At 48.7% G+C, this 15,575-nt stretch overlaps 1 protein-coding gene across 1 annotated transcript; it reads right to left on the reverse strand.

Moving 5' to 3' along the window:
- Positions 1–11,031: 11,031 nt before the first annotated feature.
- On the reverse strand, positions 11,032–14,508 carry IFI30 (IFI30 lysosomal thiol reductase). The gene is made up of 7 exons (XM_061421593.1): positions 14,244–14,508; positions 13,048–13,230; positions 12,886–12,960; positions 12,539–12,631; positions 11,573–11,725; positions 11,393–11,446; positions 11,032–11,303 (listed from the first exon to the last, which is right to left on the reverse strand). The coding sequence occupies exons 1-7, from the start codon at positions 14,355–14,357 to the stop codon at positions 11,241–11,243; spliced, it is 735 nt and encodes a 244-aa protein (XP_061277577.1). The 5' UTR covers positions 14,358–14,508; the 3' UTR covers positions 11,032–11,240.
- Between the last annotated feature and the right edge of the window lie 1,067 nt (positions 14,509–15,575).

A 15,575-nucleotide genomic window follows, 5' to 3' on the forward strand; every position in this document is an offset into this window, starting at 1 on the left:
CTCACTGACAGGAGGGTCCACACCCCTATTCAGCCTTGAAGCAGTTACAGAAGATACCACCGTTGTCCTGCTTCTCATAAGAACATGGGAGTAAAATCTCTGAGGGGAGAACAAATCAGGACGGGAGGAGACAGGACACAATTTTTGAAAGAATGACATAGCCCAAGGACACAACACAAACTGATAAGAACCAAATGGGTTCAAGACGGTGGACAAGCCACCTTCCACTAGACCTTGAGCCTCAGTATACGCTCACTGTAACACATCAACAAGCTAAGTCACGCTCTCGCACACGCCGTGACACTTCCCAGGCTGATCATTAAAGATCAGAATGTATCGGCCCAATTCCTGGAAATCTCTGCCCCTTCCCAAATAGTTGGAATAACCTGCTCATTAACTGATGTAATTACCCAGCCCATAAAAGCTAACCACACCACATTTTGAGGCCACACTCACCCTCTGCGACAGCCCACACGCTTGTCTATGGGATGTCTTTCTTTCTAAACAAATCCACTTCTTACCTATCACTTTGTCTCTCACTGAATTCTTTCCAGTCCTTTCCTCTGGGAGCATTCTTCATTCCAGAAAGAATGTTACAGGAGGATGACTTCTAAGACTACCAGAACCTGTCTTGGAATCACATGATGCCTCATGATCTCAGTGGCCCCAGGAAGAGGAGAAGAATGTAAGACCACAGCAACTCTGATACTTATCTTCAGCCTTATTTTCCATCCTAAAACTCGAAGGCCTTGATGCGATGAGACATCAAGAACCTGAGCTTCATTAGGTCCTGAAACCGGGTGTTGTGGTCTCAGTTGGAAGACTGGGTTTTGGCTGTGTTCCAGTCCCAGCCCCATGGGTTCAAGTCCTAGTCTGAGCTGAAAGTGATGTGAAAGTGAAAGTTGCTCAGCGGTGTCCGACTCTTTGCAACCCCATGGACTATAGCCTGCCAGGCTCCTCTGTCCATGGAATTCTCCAGGCCAGAATATTGGAGTGGGTAAGCTGTTCCTTTTAACAGGGGATCTTCCAAACCCGGAGATCAAACCCTGGTCTCCCACATTACAGGCAGACTCCTTACCATCTGAGCCACCAGGGAAGCCCACAGTCTGAGCTGATGGATGATGTCATTGGCAGGGCTTCCCAGGTGATGCTAGTGGTAAAGAACCCACCTGCCAATGCAGGAGACACCAGAAACATGGGTTCAATCCCTGGGTAGGGAAGATCCCCTGAAGGAGGGCATGGCAACCCAATCCAGTATTCTTGCCTGGAGAATCCCATAAACAGAGGAGCTTAGCAGGCTACAGTCCATAGAGTCTCAAAGAGTCCGACACAACTGAAATGACTTAGCATGCACACACACGATGTCATTGCTGCTGCTGCTAAGTCGCTTCAGTCGTGTCGGACTCTGTGCGACCCCATGGACTGCAGCCTACCAGGCTTCTCCGATTCTCCAGGCAATAACACTGGAATGGGTTGCCATTTCCTTCTCCAATGCATGAAAATGGAAAGTGAAAGCGAAGTCTCTCAGTCGGGTCTAACTCTTAGTGACCCCATGGACTGCAGCCTACCAGGCTCCTCCATCCATGGGATTTTCCGGGCAACAGTACTGGAGTGGGGTGCCATTGCCTTCTCCCACACGATGTCATTAGGGACTGGGAATTTGGCTTTATATGACCATTTGGCATTTCCTATCAATGGATTACTGATTTCTGGTTGAAAAGAAATGGAAGGTCTATTAAGGATTTAGTGCCCAGGGACGAGTTAGGGACTTCTTCGGCTATCCAGTGGTTAAGATTCCATACTTCCACTCCAGGGGGTTTGAGCTTGATCCCTGGTCAGGGAACCAAGAATCCACATGGTGTGGACAAAGTTTTTTCTTAAAGGTCAAAATGTCAAAAGAATTTAGCGCCCATCAGGAGGAACAGCTTTTGATGTCTGGACATGATTTTGGGTGTTTCTGTTGAAAGAGTTCAGAACATGCCACCCCTCCACCAATATGCTACTCTAGCAGACTGATTATTTTGAGTTCAAGGCATTAGTATAACAGCAAGATGCAAGAAGGGCTCTGGGAACTTCCTTTTTCTTCCTGAAAGCAAGAAATAAACTTCCCATGGGAAAGTTTTCTTCCCTATACTGGGAGGAAGAAACCTTTTATCCTCAGAGACAGAGTCAGATTTTTCTCAAAGGATTTTTTTTCCATGAGGACAATCCGTACTAACAGGTCTTTTGAAATAACTTATCCTCCTTGTCTCCCCAGGTATTTCAATAGCTCTTCTGTAGTTGCTCCTCTGTTCAACCTAGTAAATAACAAGTCTTTCGGTCTTCATTTTCTTCTTTTTTTTTTTGGCAAAGATTCCCACATACACATAAATTTTGTGTGCTTTCCCCCCTGTTAATCTGTCTTGTATGTCAGTTTCAGTTGGAGACCCTAGAAGGTGGAGGAAAATTCTACATCCACTATGGTTCTGGAGACAAGAATGGGCTCGCATTGGTAGGGACGCAATTGACTTCTGGGTCTGCAACTTAGAGATCCAAGGACCAGGCTGGAGCAGAAGCTAGAATCCTTACCATATCTGTCTCCCTGATTGCTGTCTGTGGTACCTCGCAGAGAGAGGATGGTAAACAATTTCTCTTTATCTTTTTCTTTCCCGGGTGGATTGGCCAGAGAAAAGCATTTGAAAGGATTAGTTCTTTGGGTAGTTAACTCTTGTGAGCTTTTTTTCCTTTTTTGTCCATGCTTTAAGGAAAGCAGGATCTTAGTTCCTTGACCATGGATGGAACCTGTGCCCCCGGTAGTGGAAGCTCTGAGTCCTAACCACTAGATCACGAGGAAATTCCCCGAACTCTTGTAAATTTTGTGTGGGGTACCCATTTGTTAACCCTTTCCCTTCCAGGGACAGCTGTTTCCTCTTTGTTTCCTATTGTGTGCTGAGAGCTTGGCTTGGCTTTCTGTCTGCGGGGACATGCCGGCATGTTTGGTCCTGAGTGTCAGACCCGCAGGTGAGAACCCTGAGAATATGCTGATGGCCACACACAAATGTATTTTGCACCCCATTTGTGGATAGGGTCCTACCGACCACTGGGCCCTGTTGCCAGCCTCTGAGGGAAATTGTCCACGTCTTTCTCTCTTTTGGTCATCTTTGAGAGAGGGTCTGGATCTTGAAGGGGCTTCCCAGGTGACACTAGTAGTAAAGAACCCACCTGCCAATGCAGGAAACAGCAGAGATGTGGGTTCGATCCCTGGGTCGGGAAGATTCCCTGGAGGAGGGCATGGCAATGCACTCCAGTATTCTTGCCTAGAGAATCCCCTGGACAGAGGAGCCTGGTGGGCTACAGTCCATGGGTCCCAAAGAGCTGGACACGATTTAGCATACTTGCTGGATTTGAGAGGGTGCTATTTTTTGCACTCTTTGGGAAAATCTCATGCATCCATGAGAGGGCTTCTCTGGTGGCTCAGATAGGAAAGAATCTGCCTGAAATGTGGGAGACCTGGGTCGGGAAGATTCCCTGGAGAAAGGAATAGCTACCCATTCCAGTATTCTGTCCTGGAGAATTCCATGGATTAAGAATCCTGGTGGGGTTACAGCCCTCGGGGTCACAAAGAGTCAGACTAGACTGAGCAACTAACACTTTCACTTCACTTCATGCACTCATGGTTTAGTCACAGGAGACTGACTGATTTTGAATCACTTGAAATAAGTATGCTTTTGGTTTAAAAATAGTAGGAAAAAAATGAGTTCAGTACTGTTGGGAAATTTTACTGTTTGTCTGAGCTGAAACCAGATATTGAAAGGATTTTTTTTTTTTTTTAAGGAAGTCTATGGCTTATTTGGTGGAGAAGGCAATGGCAACCCACTCCAGTACTCTTGCCTGGAAAATCCCACGGATGGAGGAGCCTGGAAGGCTGCAGTCCATGGGGTCGATAGGAGTCGGACACGACTGAGCAACTTCACTTTCACTTTTCACTTTCATGCATTGGAGAAGGAGATGACAACCCACTCCAGTGGTCTTGCCTGGAGAATCCCAGGGACGGGGGAGCCTGGTGGGCTGCCATCTCTGGGGTCGCACAGAGTCGGATACAACTGAAGTGACGCAGCAGCAGCTGCAGCAGCAGCATGGCTTATTTGGAGAAATTGGCTTAATTGGAGATATATTCAGAGTCTGATTGCAAGGATAATCAAGGCCTTCTCTCCTAAGCTAAAATGGAATTATATATCAGAGGGCTATTTGGAAACATACTGGCAAGCAAAAAAGTTTTAAAAGCCTTTTTTCAAGGGCTTCCCTCGTGGCTCAATGGTAAAGAATCCCTCTGACAACGCAGAAGACATGAGTTGAATCCGTGATCGAAGAAGATCCCAAGTGCCTTGGAGCAACTAAGCCCATGTCCAGAACTTCTCCACAATGAGAAGCTTGTGAATGTACTAGAGAATCAACTAGAGAGTAGCCACCACTCTCTGCAGCTAGAGAAAAGCCCTTGCAGCAATGAAGATTCAGCATGGCTATAAATAAATAAATAAAATTATTTTCAAAAAGCCTTCTTCACAAATATTAGTAAACTTATTCCATCTGCCAGAAACACAATTTGCATCCAATTATTTTTTCTTAAATAATGAGTTTAAAATTCTTGTACTTGTTTCATGACTAAACTTTAAAAATAAAAGCTACAAACTCTCTGTTTGCTTTTGTCTCTATGATTGTCTATGTTGTCTATGTTGTTATGGTCCTTTAATGGACTGGAACCTGGTGGTCCAGAGTCAACGATAAAAGTGAAAGAGAGAAAGAAGCTAGTATTTCCTGGTTTACGCAGAGAACCAATAAAACCCTAGAACAGGGCTTGCACCGCTTACGAAGGCACAGGGTGTCCTCTTGAGGAGGTCTTGAAAGCCCGGGCAGGAGCGTAAGCTCGGTGGGTTTCCACACTCCAGAGAATTAGCCAGAGGGAGTGAGGGAGAGAGAAAGAGAAAGAAAGACATGGGACCCAAGTCTCTGGTGGAGCAAGTGTGCTTTAATGATCTTTCTGTGAGTATATATAGGCTGGTATACAAGGAATTTCTTTCGACAACGATAAAGATCAGAAAACCAAACGTACAACAACCGTTATCAAGGAAACAAGGAATTAGCAATGGTCATAAGTAAGAAGTCAATCTATATGTCAAGAAAGAGAGTCGTGAACAAGCAATTTTGTCGTAAGGAGAATGTTTACTGAAGGAAATCCACAAATGTGTTTTATCTCATGACCTCATTCCTGGGAGCAGCGTGCCACTCCACTCGTTCCCGTTATCAGGAACTGATAAGGAACAAGGATTTATGAGAGATAGAAAACAGCACACAGGAATCCTCCTGTTAAACGTTTCCTGACACTATGTTGCATGTATGTAATATTTTTTTTTTACCTCTAGGAAGTATTGCTAAAAATTAACTTGTAAAAGAGCTCTATTTAGTTGGCTTTTAAAAAGGTACTTACATTGATTAGTCAAACAAACAAATTTAGCTGTCTTGGCTAAATGTTTAAGATTTTAAAACCATGAACTCAACTTGAGGACAAAAGAAATGACAAAAGTGAGTTGCTTGACATATAGCAACAGTAAATTTTAAAATAACAGAAGTCTGGCCTTCCCTGGTGGCACAGTGAATAAGAATCCACGTGCCACCGCAGGGGACACGGGTTCGATCCCTGGTCCAGGAAGATCGCTCTTGCTGGCGAGCAACTCAGCCTGTGTGCCGCAACTACTGAGTCAGTGCTCTAGAGTCCGTGCTCTGCATCAAGAGAAGCCACCACAATAAGAAACCTGGGGATGGCAGCAAAGAGTAGCCCCCACTCACCACAGCTAAAGACAGCCTGCACACAGCAACAAAGATCCTGCAGATCCAAAAATAATCGATCGATTAAAATTTTATATAAAGGAAGTCATATATTTAACTTTTTATACTCTTTGCTTCTGTAATTTTTGACACTTGCCTGATTTATCAACAAGAAAAACAGGGTAAGGTCATGGCTAGCTATTTAACGACTCATGAAAATTTCACGAGTAATCTAAGTATAATTGTTAGAAAACAAGTAATACATATAAATGAGATACATGTTTATAAGTGAGCTTTTCAACAATAATTATGTGTTACAATATGTGTGCTTAAAAATAACTTCCAGAATCATTTTGGAAGCTTGAAACCTTGGAGTTACACTAAGTTAAGAAATGATGGATCATTGAATATGTAGGTCATTTTCAAATAAGGGAAAATACTACAATATTAATTAATAAACATAAGCTTATCTCCTTGGCTTCTTAATTTTTACAGAGGCACTAATGATGTTTAGACTACTAATGTGTCCTTTGCCACATCAAAAAATTGTATTATAAGGAAGCATATGTCTCTACAGATTATTAAATGATATATTCATAATTTTGTGAGTCTACTGCAGAATATTGGTATAGACATTAGTATAAATGTTGGTATGGCCACAGACAGTTTACAATTGCTTGCTTCCTAGTTTTTATTGGAAATTAGAGTTACTAATGAACTGTGGTGTTGGAGAAGACTCTTGAGAGTCCCTTGGACTGCAAAGAGCTCCAACCAGTCCATTCTAAAGGAGATCAGTCCTGGGTGTTCTTTGGAAGGAATGATGCTAAAGCTGAAACTCCAGTACTTTGGCCACCTCATGCGCAGAGTTGACTCATTGGAAAAGACTCTGATGCTGGGAGGGATTGGGGGCAGGAGGAGAAGGGGACAACAGAGGATGAGATGGCTGGATGGCATCACCGACTCAATGGACGTGAGTGTGAGTGAACTGCGGGGGTTGGTGATGGACAGGGAGGCCTGGCGTGCTGTGATTCATGGGGTCGCAAAGAGTCAGACACGACTGAGCGAATGAACTTAACTGAAGAATGGTTGCATAGTAATCTATGAACTTTTTAACCAAGTGTTCAAATCTTTGCTGTTTTGGACAAGCTTCCCAAAATCGAATTCTAAATTTTACTTCCCCTATGTTGTTTCCTCTTGAGACGCAGCTGAACTTTTTGAAGCTGTAAACTCTGTCTGCATGCCTGCTGATAGCTTAGTGGCTCAGTCGTGTCTGACTCTTTGAGACCCCATGGACTGTTGCCCGCCAGGCTCCTCTGTCCATGGAATTTTCCAGGCAAGAATACTGGAGTGGTTTGCCATTTCCTTCTCCAGGGGATCTTCCTGACCCAGGGATCAAACCCAGGTCTCCTGCATTGGCAGGTGATTCTTTACCGAATGAACCACCATCTGCCTGCCTGCTGCTGCTAAGTCGCTTCAGTCGTGTCCGACTCTGGGCGACCCCATAGACGGCAGCCCACCAGGCTCCCCCGTCCCTGGGATTCTCCAGGCAAGAACACTGGAGTGGGTTGCCATTTCCTTCTCCAATGCAGGAAAGTGAAAAGTGAAAGGGAAGTCGCTCAGTCGTGTCTGTAATTCAGAGAGGCCTTTACTTCTCACTGTGAGTATATTTTTCTGTATCAGGAAGTGTGAGAGGCAGCATTCTAAAATATGGTCCCAAGATTTCTGCCTCAGATGCATATCTGTACCTCCTCCTTAAGTGTAGGTAGAACTTGTGAATATGATAAAATGGCGAATATGATGTGATGTTGTATTTTAGAAGGAATTTGTAAAAAATTTCATTTTACTCAAGTATGGTTGCTTTACAATGCTGTATTAATTTTTAGAAGGGACTTTGTAGTCGTAATTACTCTAGTCAGTTAATTAAAAAGGAGCTTGGCTAGTGACCTCCTTGTGACATATTTCTTTTTCTTCATTGATGTATAGTTGATATATCCTAGTATATAAATTAGTTGTACAATATAAAGATTCACAATTTTTAAAGGTTACACTCCATTTGTAGTTATTATAAAACATTGGCTATAGTTTCCGTGTTATACAATGTATCCTTGTAGAATATGTGTGTTGGTCGCTCAGGCTATAGTTTCCGTGTTATACAATGTATCCTTGTAGAATATGTGTGTTGCTCCCTCAGTGGTGTCTGCCGGCAACACGGAATTCTCCAGGCAAGAATACTGGGGTGAGAAACCATTCCCTCCTCCAGAGAATCTTTCTGACTGGGGGATTCAAATCCTGATCTTCTGCATTGTAATCAGGTTCTTTATTGTGTGAGCCAGCAGGGAAGCCCATCCTTGTAGGGTGTGCGTGTGTGTGTGTTCAGTCACTTCAGTCATGTCTGACTCTTTGGGACCTTAGGACTGTAACCCACCAGGCTCCTCTGTCCATGGGATTCTCCAGGCAAGAATACTGGAGTGGGTTGCCATGCCCTCCTCCAGGGGATCTTCCCAGCCCTGGGATTGAACTTTCATCTGCTTCCATCTCCTGCACTGCAGGCAGATTCTTTACCCACTGAGCCACCAGGGAAGCCCCTTTGTAGCATATTTTATGCCTGATGGTCTGTATACTCTTAATCCCTTACCTCTATATTGCCCCTCTACCCCCTCCACTGGTAATCACTATTTTGTTCTCTATATCTGGGACTCTGCCTCTTTTTTGGTATATTTACTAGCAGGTTGTCGTTTTTTAGCTCTGTGAAACATTTCTATGGGGCAGATTCCTGAAGGGGCATTTACTGATATCAGGGAACCACAGGACAGACTTATCAGTCCTAATTCCAGTTATTTGTTCAAATGTAAACTTGGCCATGATCCCACCATATTGCATTTAGCTATCCCTCTCCTTAGGCTCCTCTGGTCTCTGATCTTTCTGGTTTTTTTCTTGTCCTTCAGGGTTTTTTCTTGCTTTTTATGACCATGACACCTTTGAAGAGGACCGGTGGGGCATTTGGTAGAATGTCCCTCCATCTGGGTTCAGGTGCTGTTTTCTCATGGTTAGATTGGGGTTCACAAAGGTGTCTGTGAGAAAGTGCATGATACTGCATGACTTACTCCTGGTGACGCTCGCCCGAAGCATGTGACCCTCACCTGGACCACGTAGTTCAGGGGCTGTCTGCCAGCTGTTTCTGCTCCACTATCGAGTTACCATTTCTCACTTTCCCTTCTTTGGAATTGAGTCCCTGAATCCAGCCCACTCTCGGGGTTGGGGTGAGGGGGTGGAATTAAGCTCCACTTTCTGGAAGAGAGACCATCCCCAGATAGGATTTCATCAACCAGTGTCAAGAGACTAAGTTCGACTTTTGGCAGCAAGTGCTACAAAACCCTCTCAGGAAAGCTGGCTTGTCCCTAGCTTGCAGGGTAAGCCTTACAGATCCAGCCAGGCCAAGCTTTGCAGATTTTGGGGACATCAAAGAAGAGCCAAATTCACCAAAAGGCATAGATATAGCAGGTGAAGCTCGGGCTCGTATCTTCAGTTAGCAAAGGATAGAGGCTTTTGGAAGTCCATTCTGAGATTCCTTATGGAAACTTCCAGTAAAGCAAGCTGAACTCTTGCTGTACCCATGTAAAATAATCAGGGCAAATTCAATGAGACCTGGCAAGGAAGGTCTTTCTTTGAGATTATTTTTAACAAAAGGGACAGCTCAGATATTATTTAGTCATAAAAAAACAGAAGCAAATCTTGCTATCTGTGGCACCGTGGATGAAGCTGGTAGGTGTCATGCTAAGAGAAATTAGCCAGACAGAGAACGATTAAAATCTGCACGATTTCACTTATGTGTGGAAGTTAAAATAGCCCAACTCACAGAAACAGAAGAATGCCGGTTTTCAGGAGCTAGGGGATGGGGTGAGGAATGGGGTGACGTTGGTCAAAGGGTACAAACTTTTACCATAAGCCCTGAGGATCCAAGGCACAGCATGGTGACTATAGTTAGAGTGCTGTATTGTCACATGTGAAAGTTGCTAAGCAAGTACATTTTAAGCATTCTAACCACACACACCAACTACAGATCATGTAGGACTGTATTTACTGGGGGGAAAAAATCTGTGTAGGGTGTTTCCCTGGTGGTCCAGTGATTAAGAGTCCGCCTTGCAGTGTATGGACACTGATTCCATCTCTGGTCTATTACGATCCCACATGCTGAGCAGCAACTACGCCCTTGTGCCACAATGACAAGCCTGTGCTCTAGAGTCTGTGAGCCGCCATGAAGCCTGAATGCCCTCAAGCCTGTGCGCGGCAACAGGAGAAGCCGCTGCAATGAGAGGCCCATGGACTGCAGTGAAGAGTAGACCCCAGCTCGCCGCAACTAGAGGAAGCCTGCACGCAGCAACGAAGATCCAGCTCAGCCAAAAATAAATAAATAAAATTATTTTACAAAATCTGTGTAGAAGTGGATCTATGCAGTTCAAGCCTGTGTTGTTCAAGGGTCAACTGTATTAAGATTATAAAAACATCATAAAACTGGGCGCAAAAAAAGGGAAAGCTGATCATTTCTCTGCCCCTGTGAGTCAGTTTGCCCAATCATTTCAATATTCCTGATCTATAAACCTGTTTGTTCTTTGACTATCTGACCAGCTGCCCCTCATAAATCATGAAATAGAGAAAATCTTTAACATGCATTCATTTTACACCAGCGTGAGAACCATGACTTGTTCCCCTTCTTTGAAAGTTATCCTGTAACATGGCCTGTTGTTCTTAGATGCCTCAGCCTGGCACTCTAACTCCAGATCTTGTTGCTGTCTGGGTCTTTTCACACTTGTTCCCCTTCCCTGGAACTCCATGACTTCTCCCCAGTAAACTTATTCTTTCAAACTCCTCAGACAAGGTCACTGCCCCACTTGTGGCCTTGCATGACTCCAGTTACCACCTTCTGGCTTAACCCATAACACCTAGTGTGGGGCAGCGAAGAAGAGTAGCTAGGGCTGTGTGTTGATGTAACGGATATATTTTTTGCCTAATGAACTCCTAGTCACCCTTCAAAACCCCAGCCCTAATGTCCCTCCTTCCTATGAAGAACCTTCATTTCTCCTCTGGGCTCCTCTAGTACTGGTGCCTCCCACTCTGGCCCATCCCTGCCCCATGGGACTAGGGCTATCTGTCTGGCTCTTCATCCCCAGGACAGGGAGGTTCTCAGGGGTCCCAGCATTGTGCATATCTGGAAAAAGGAGATTTGCTGAATCACAAAATCCAAAAGTGTTTATTAAGTGAGTTTTGACGTAGCACCATTCACAGTGAGACAAGATTCTTGATCCTGGGGCAGAATTTTGAGTCTGGGCTTCGTAGAATAGGTGGAAGTAGTGGCTTTGCTGAGTCAGGGATCAAAAAACAAGGACAGGTGTGATTTCATTCTTCTTGCACCAGCTCCCTCCCAGGACACTGGTTGTCAGTCACTTGAAGTGGACTTCCTTGGACAGCTCAGCTGTGAGTTGGCAGACATCTGGCTTCTGGCCCTGGAGAAGGTGGCTGTGAGTTGGGGTCCTGAAAGGAGACCCTACCCTACCGCCACTAGCCAGATCCCTCCATTCCCTGCCTGGCTTACCTGGTACAACCGGCAGACAAGGTGTAGGAGATGTTCCTCATCTTTCATGTGTTCCTGAACAAGCAAGACAGGGGGTTAAAAGTTCCACTGGCTCCCAGTCTGGCCCTTGCCTCCTGCCTCCCAGATCAATGTACATGCCCATCAGCCCAGTCCCTGCCGGGGGGCCCCAAGAGTTCTTACCCCATTGACGACGACCCAGGGCACGTATTTGTGGGGTGGCCGCAGAGCGTCCGTGAGCTGAGCGTTGATGTGCAAGAGCTGCATGCCACGGTTCCCCGTAGCACACTCCATGATGGAATCCGCGGACACCTTTGGCGCATAGATCTGCAGGCACTGAGGGCAGATGGGGAGCTGATCAGCAGGGGCATTGCCTCAGCTTCCTCCCTGCTATCTCCCCAACGGTCCTCCTTCTAGCAACCCCCACGCCCTCAAGCCCAGTTTCTGCCTCCTCACTTACGACTGTGGTTTCCAGGGATGCAGCAAGGCTCCTAAACAGCAAGTGCTTAACACATGCCTGAGTGGAGGCCCCAGGGCAGGGGCTCAGGCTGCCTCCAAGAAGACCAGACCTGCAGCCCCACCCCTGCAGTGTTTTATTTTCCCCAGAGCATCCGTAGTCGCTGTTCCCTCTGCCGGGAACACTTTTCCTCCTCCTTCCTCTGAGTCTCCTGAGTGTTCCCTCCTCCTTTGCACACCCCCAGCCACACTATGACTCTGCAGGGCTTGGAGGTGTCTCAGGGAGGCTTCAGGTCTCTTGGGTGGCCCAGATGCTTGATGAATAAACAAACAATCAGGGCAGATGAGTCACCCTTTTGGGAGTTCTTTTTCATAATCCTCCAGGGAGGGAGGTGGGCCAGATGTGTCATCTCCATACCCCAGAGAAGGATCACTGTCTGTATCCTTGTATATTCCTGTTCAACCAAGCCCAGCTCAGAGGCACCTCGTCCAGGAAGCCCTCCTTGATCTATCAGGCAGGCCCGCAGAAGATCTTGGTTCTCTCCATTCAGAGACTGAATCTTTGAGAAAGGAGGCTGTATTCCTGGGACTGCACAGAGAGTGGCAGTTGGGGCCAGGACTTGAGCCTGGGTCTGTCTGGATGCAGGGAGGCCAGGGCCCCCCAACCCAGGCTGAATGAGGGGTGCTACTCACCGGCTTCAGGTTTTGCTCCATGTCATCCATTTCCTCTAGGCAGACAATGGTCAGGAAGGCTATTTTCTGCTCCAGCTGATCCAGCAGGCAGGCCTGGGGGTGGAAGCGGGCAGGCAAGGATGTGAATGGCTCAGAGCACCCTCCACCCCAAGGACCACCCCAGGAATAATCACGAGGTGTCCACCAATCAAGTGGAGAACAAAGACATGATTAAATGGAGGCACAGAGGCAAGGGACAGAGCTGTCTGCAATCCCTTCTGAGTCACAATTTCACCTTCCTTATCAGGGCAGTCACCCCAGCCTCTGTGCCCCTCCCTTGGGAACTGGGGGAGAAGGGAGCTGCTCACCTCCACTTTGTTAAGCAGGCACTCCCGCTCGCCATGCTGGCATGTGAACTCCCACTTGCCGCTGACGTTTCTTTCCTGGAAAACAAGAGAGGTGAGTGCTGGCTGGCCCTCCCCCAGACCTCCTTCCTGTGGCCACGTGCCTCCCTTTTGGTCCCCAGGCACCTGAGCGTTCCCATAAGGCACCAAGGTGACGTTGAGGATTTCCAACACCATCAGCCACGTCGGGAAGAGCTCTCGGATCAGGAATTCCCGGCAGCCAGGGCACAGCGCCTCATAGTAGAGGCTCACGTTGACCAGTGGAACATCAGGCTTCTGGGGCGATGCCTGCAGGCACAGCTCGCCGACCTGCACAGGAGAAAGGGGTGTGAGTCAAGTTAAACCCTCTCGGAGGAAGGAAGCTGAAGACAGTAGGTGTTCTATCTCACACTCCTTCCCCACCTTGCCAGGTGGGAGTCTGATGCTGAGGCTTCACCGAAAGCCTAAATCTTCCTAAATATCAGTCAGATTGCAAGATGGATGTGACACAGATTTGCAAACAGTAGGCAGTTAATGGAGGCACAAGACTTGCTTTCCTCCAGAGATGAAACTTCTTACCCAGGGGGAGACAGGGTGGAAGAATTCATGGCCTTCACCCGCCTGGGTCACTGCGGGTCAGCCCTGACTTCCGGTGGTGTGTATCACCACCGCCTGCTCCTTTGTGGCCACTTCATCCCCTCGAGCCATGGCCCCGGGCTGAGCAAGGCCCTACACCTCACTGACTCCTTATTTACTCTTCCTCTCCACCAGCCCACTCAACTCCTCCCAAGGCTACTGCAGAGGCGGCGCCTAATAGGTGCTGACTTCCGGCTCCAGCTGAGGGGTGCGGGCGGCCGAGTCTGTGAGCAAGTGGTTTAGCCTCCAGGGCATCTGTTTACTCCGGACCACAAAAACGCGCGCTCTTCCCGGAACGAAACGCACCCTCGATGAATGCCCGTGGCCAGGGGCCGGCAGCTCAGCGAGTCTGGGCTTCCTTCCCCTGGCCTAAAAGAGGAGACTCTGATTCTCGCTCCAGATGTACACAGTTGGTGCTCAGTGCACCTTGGGGGGAGGAGGGAGTTGCGGGAGGATGGGGTGGGGGACAGCTGAGGGACTCGGACTCCAGATAGGAAAGCGAAAGGGAAAAGAAAGTATGGCCAAAGTGCCGGATTGAAGGGTGGGGTTGGGGAGGGGCTCGCCACTCCCCTCCCCCCCGTGTAGCATCCTCTCCGGACCCCGGTGGTCCCCGTCGAAGTCGGGGGGGTGGTGAGAGGAGAGGAGTGGCCGGCCCCCGACCTGGGCGCGGGTCCCGGCTGGCCCGCCCGCCGCGTCGCGGACGCTACCTGGCAGGGGGCCGCCCCCTCGGGGAGTGCTTCCAGCAAGGACCACCGCGTTGCGGCGGGGACCTCCAGCGGCAGCAGCAGCAGCAACACGAACAGGAGAGGCGACGAGGCCATCACAGCGGCGGCGAACACGCGACGGCGGGGAGCCGTGGCCCCGGGAAGAAGCCGCCTTTAACTCGGCGGTGGCCCGGCCCCCAGGCGGAACCCGCCTCCCGGTGCCCACGCCCCTCGGGGGCCCGGGCTGGTGCCTCTGGGTATCTCTACTTTTCTCTCTGGGTCTTTCTTCCCATCCCAACCCCACCCCAGCCCCATTCTCCCCGCCAGGTGCTGGGCCCCCCAGTTACCTGAACAACGCGCTGCCCTTCCGTCTCCCCCAACCCTTCCCCGCAATCAGCCCGGCCCAGCCCTGTGAAGCTGAGGCTGAGCACCTCGAGCAGAGGTGAGGTGGGGGCTTAGAGACAGAGGAACAGAGAGATCGAGAGATAGGAGGTCTCTATGCGTCCACGGATTCCTCGAGGGGCCGTTAAAGCAGCCCTGCCCCGCCCCCACTCCGGACCTAGCCCATGGAGCCAACTCTCCGACCTCCCTACCCTGTGTTCCCACGGGAGGTGATCCCTTGCCCCGGCGTGGGCAGCCAGGCCCCCTCTCCTAGCTTGGCCCATACCCCTCCTCATTCCCAAGCTTCACCCCTCCCCCTCTCAGGCTCCCCCCGCAACCCGGACAGCGTGGTCGCGTGGGGCTGACTCAGGCTTGACCACAGCAGGGCCAGAAAGCAGAAGCCAGTGCTGGGAGGGGCACCTCACTTCCCTCGGCACCCCCATCCCTGGCTGGAGGGTGGGAAGAGAAAGCTGGTCTTCCTTCTTGCCGCTCTCCCAGGCTTGAGGAGGGGTGCACCCCTGCCCTCTGCCAGCTCCTTTGGTAGAAGAGAAGCCTGGGTTGGAGCAGTCATTACCTGAAGCCTGTGTGATGTATTAATACATGGGATGTGGGAGTGGCCCTGTAGGACCCAAATCCAGGGGAATCAGGCAGACCCAGGTTTGCTCCAGGACTGTGCTGGACACCTCAGGTGATGAAGCCCCAACTTCTCCTTCTATAAAGTAGGAGAAGTGAGGTTTAGGGACTAAAGCTATCATGAAGGGCTCGAAACAGAGAGAATTGCCCCAGGCTGGGGGTAGGGTGGGAGGTATTTGCAGGACGGCAGACTGGGCAGAGAGAATAACCTAGATAAAGGCTTGGAGGCTAGGAGTGTTGGGGAAGGAACCAACACATTCAGACTTTGCATGGCAAAGATTTGGGCCCCACGGGAGGAAACGCTCCCCACCCTTGCCGGGA

This window comes from Bos javanicus, chromosome 7 (genome assembly GCF_032452875.1).
Source record: "Bos javanicus breed banteng chromosome 7, ARS-OSU_banteng_1.0, whole genome shotgun sequence".
Taxonomy (NCBI): domain Eukaryota; kingdom Metazoa; phylum Chordata; class Mammalia; order Artiodactyla; family Bovidae; genus Bos; species Bos javanicus.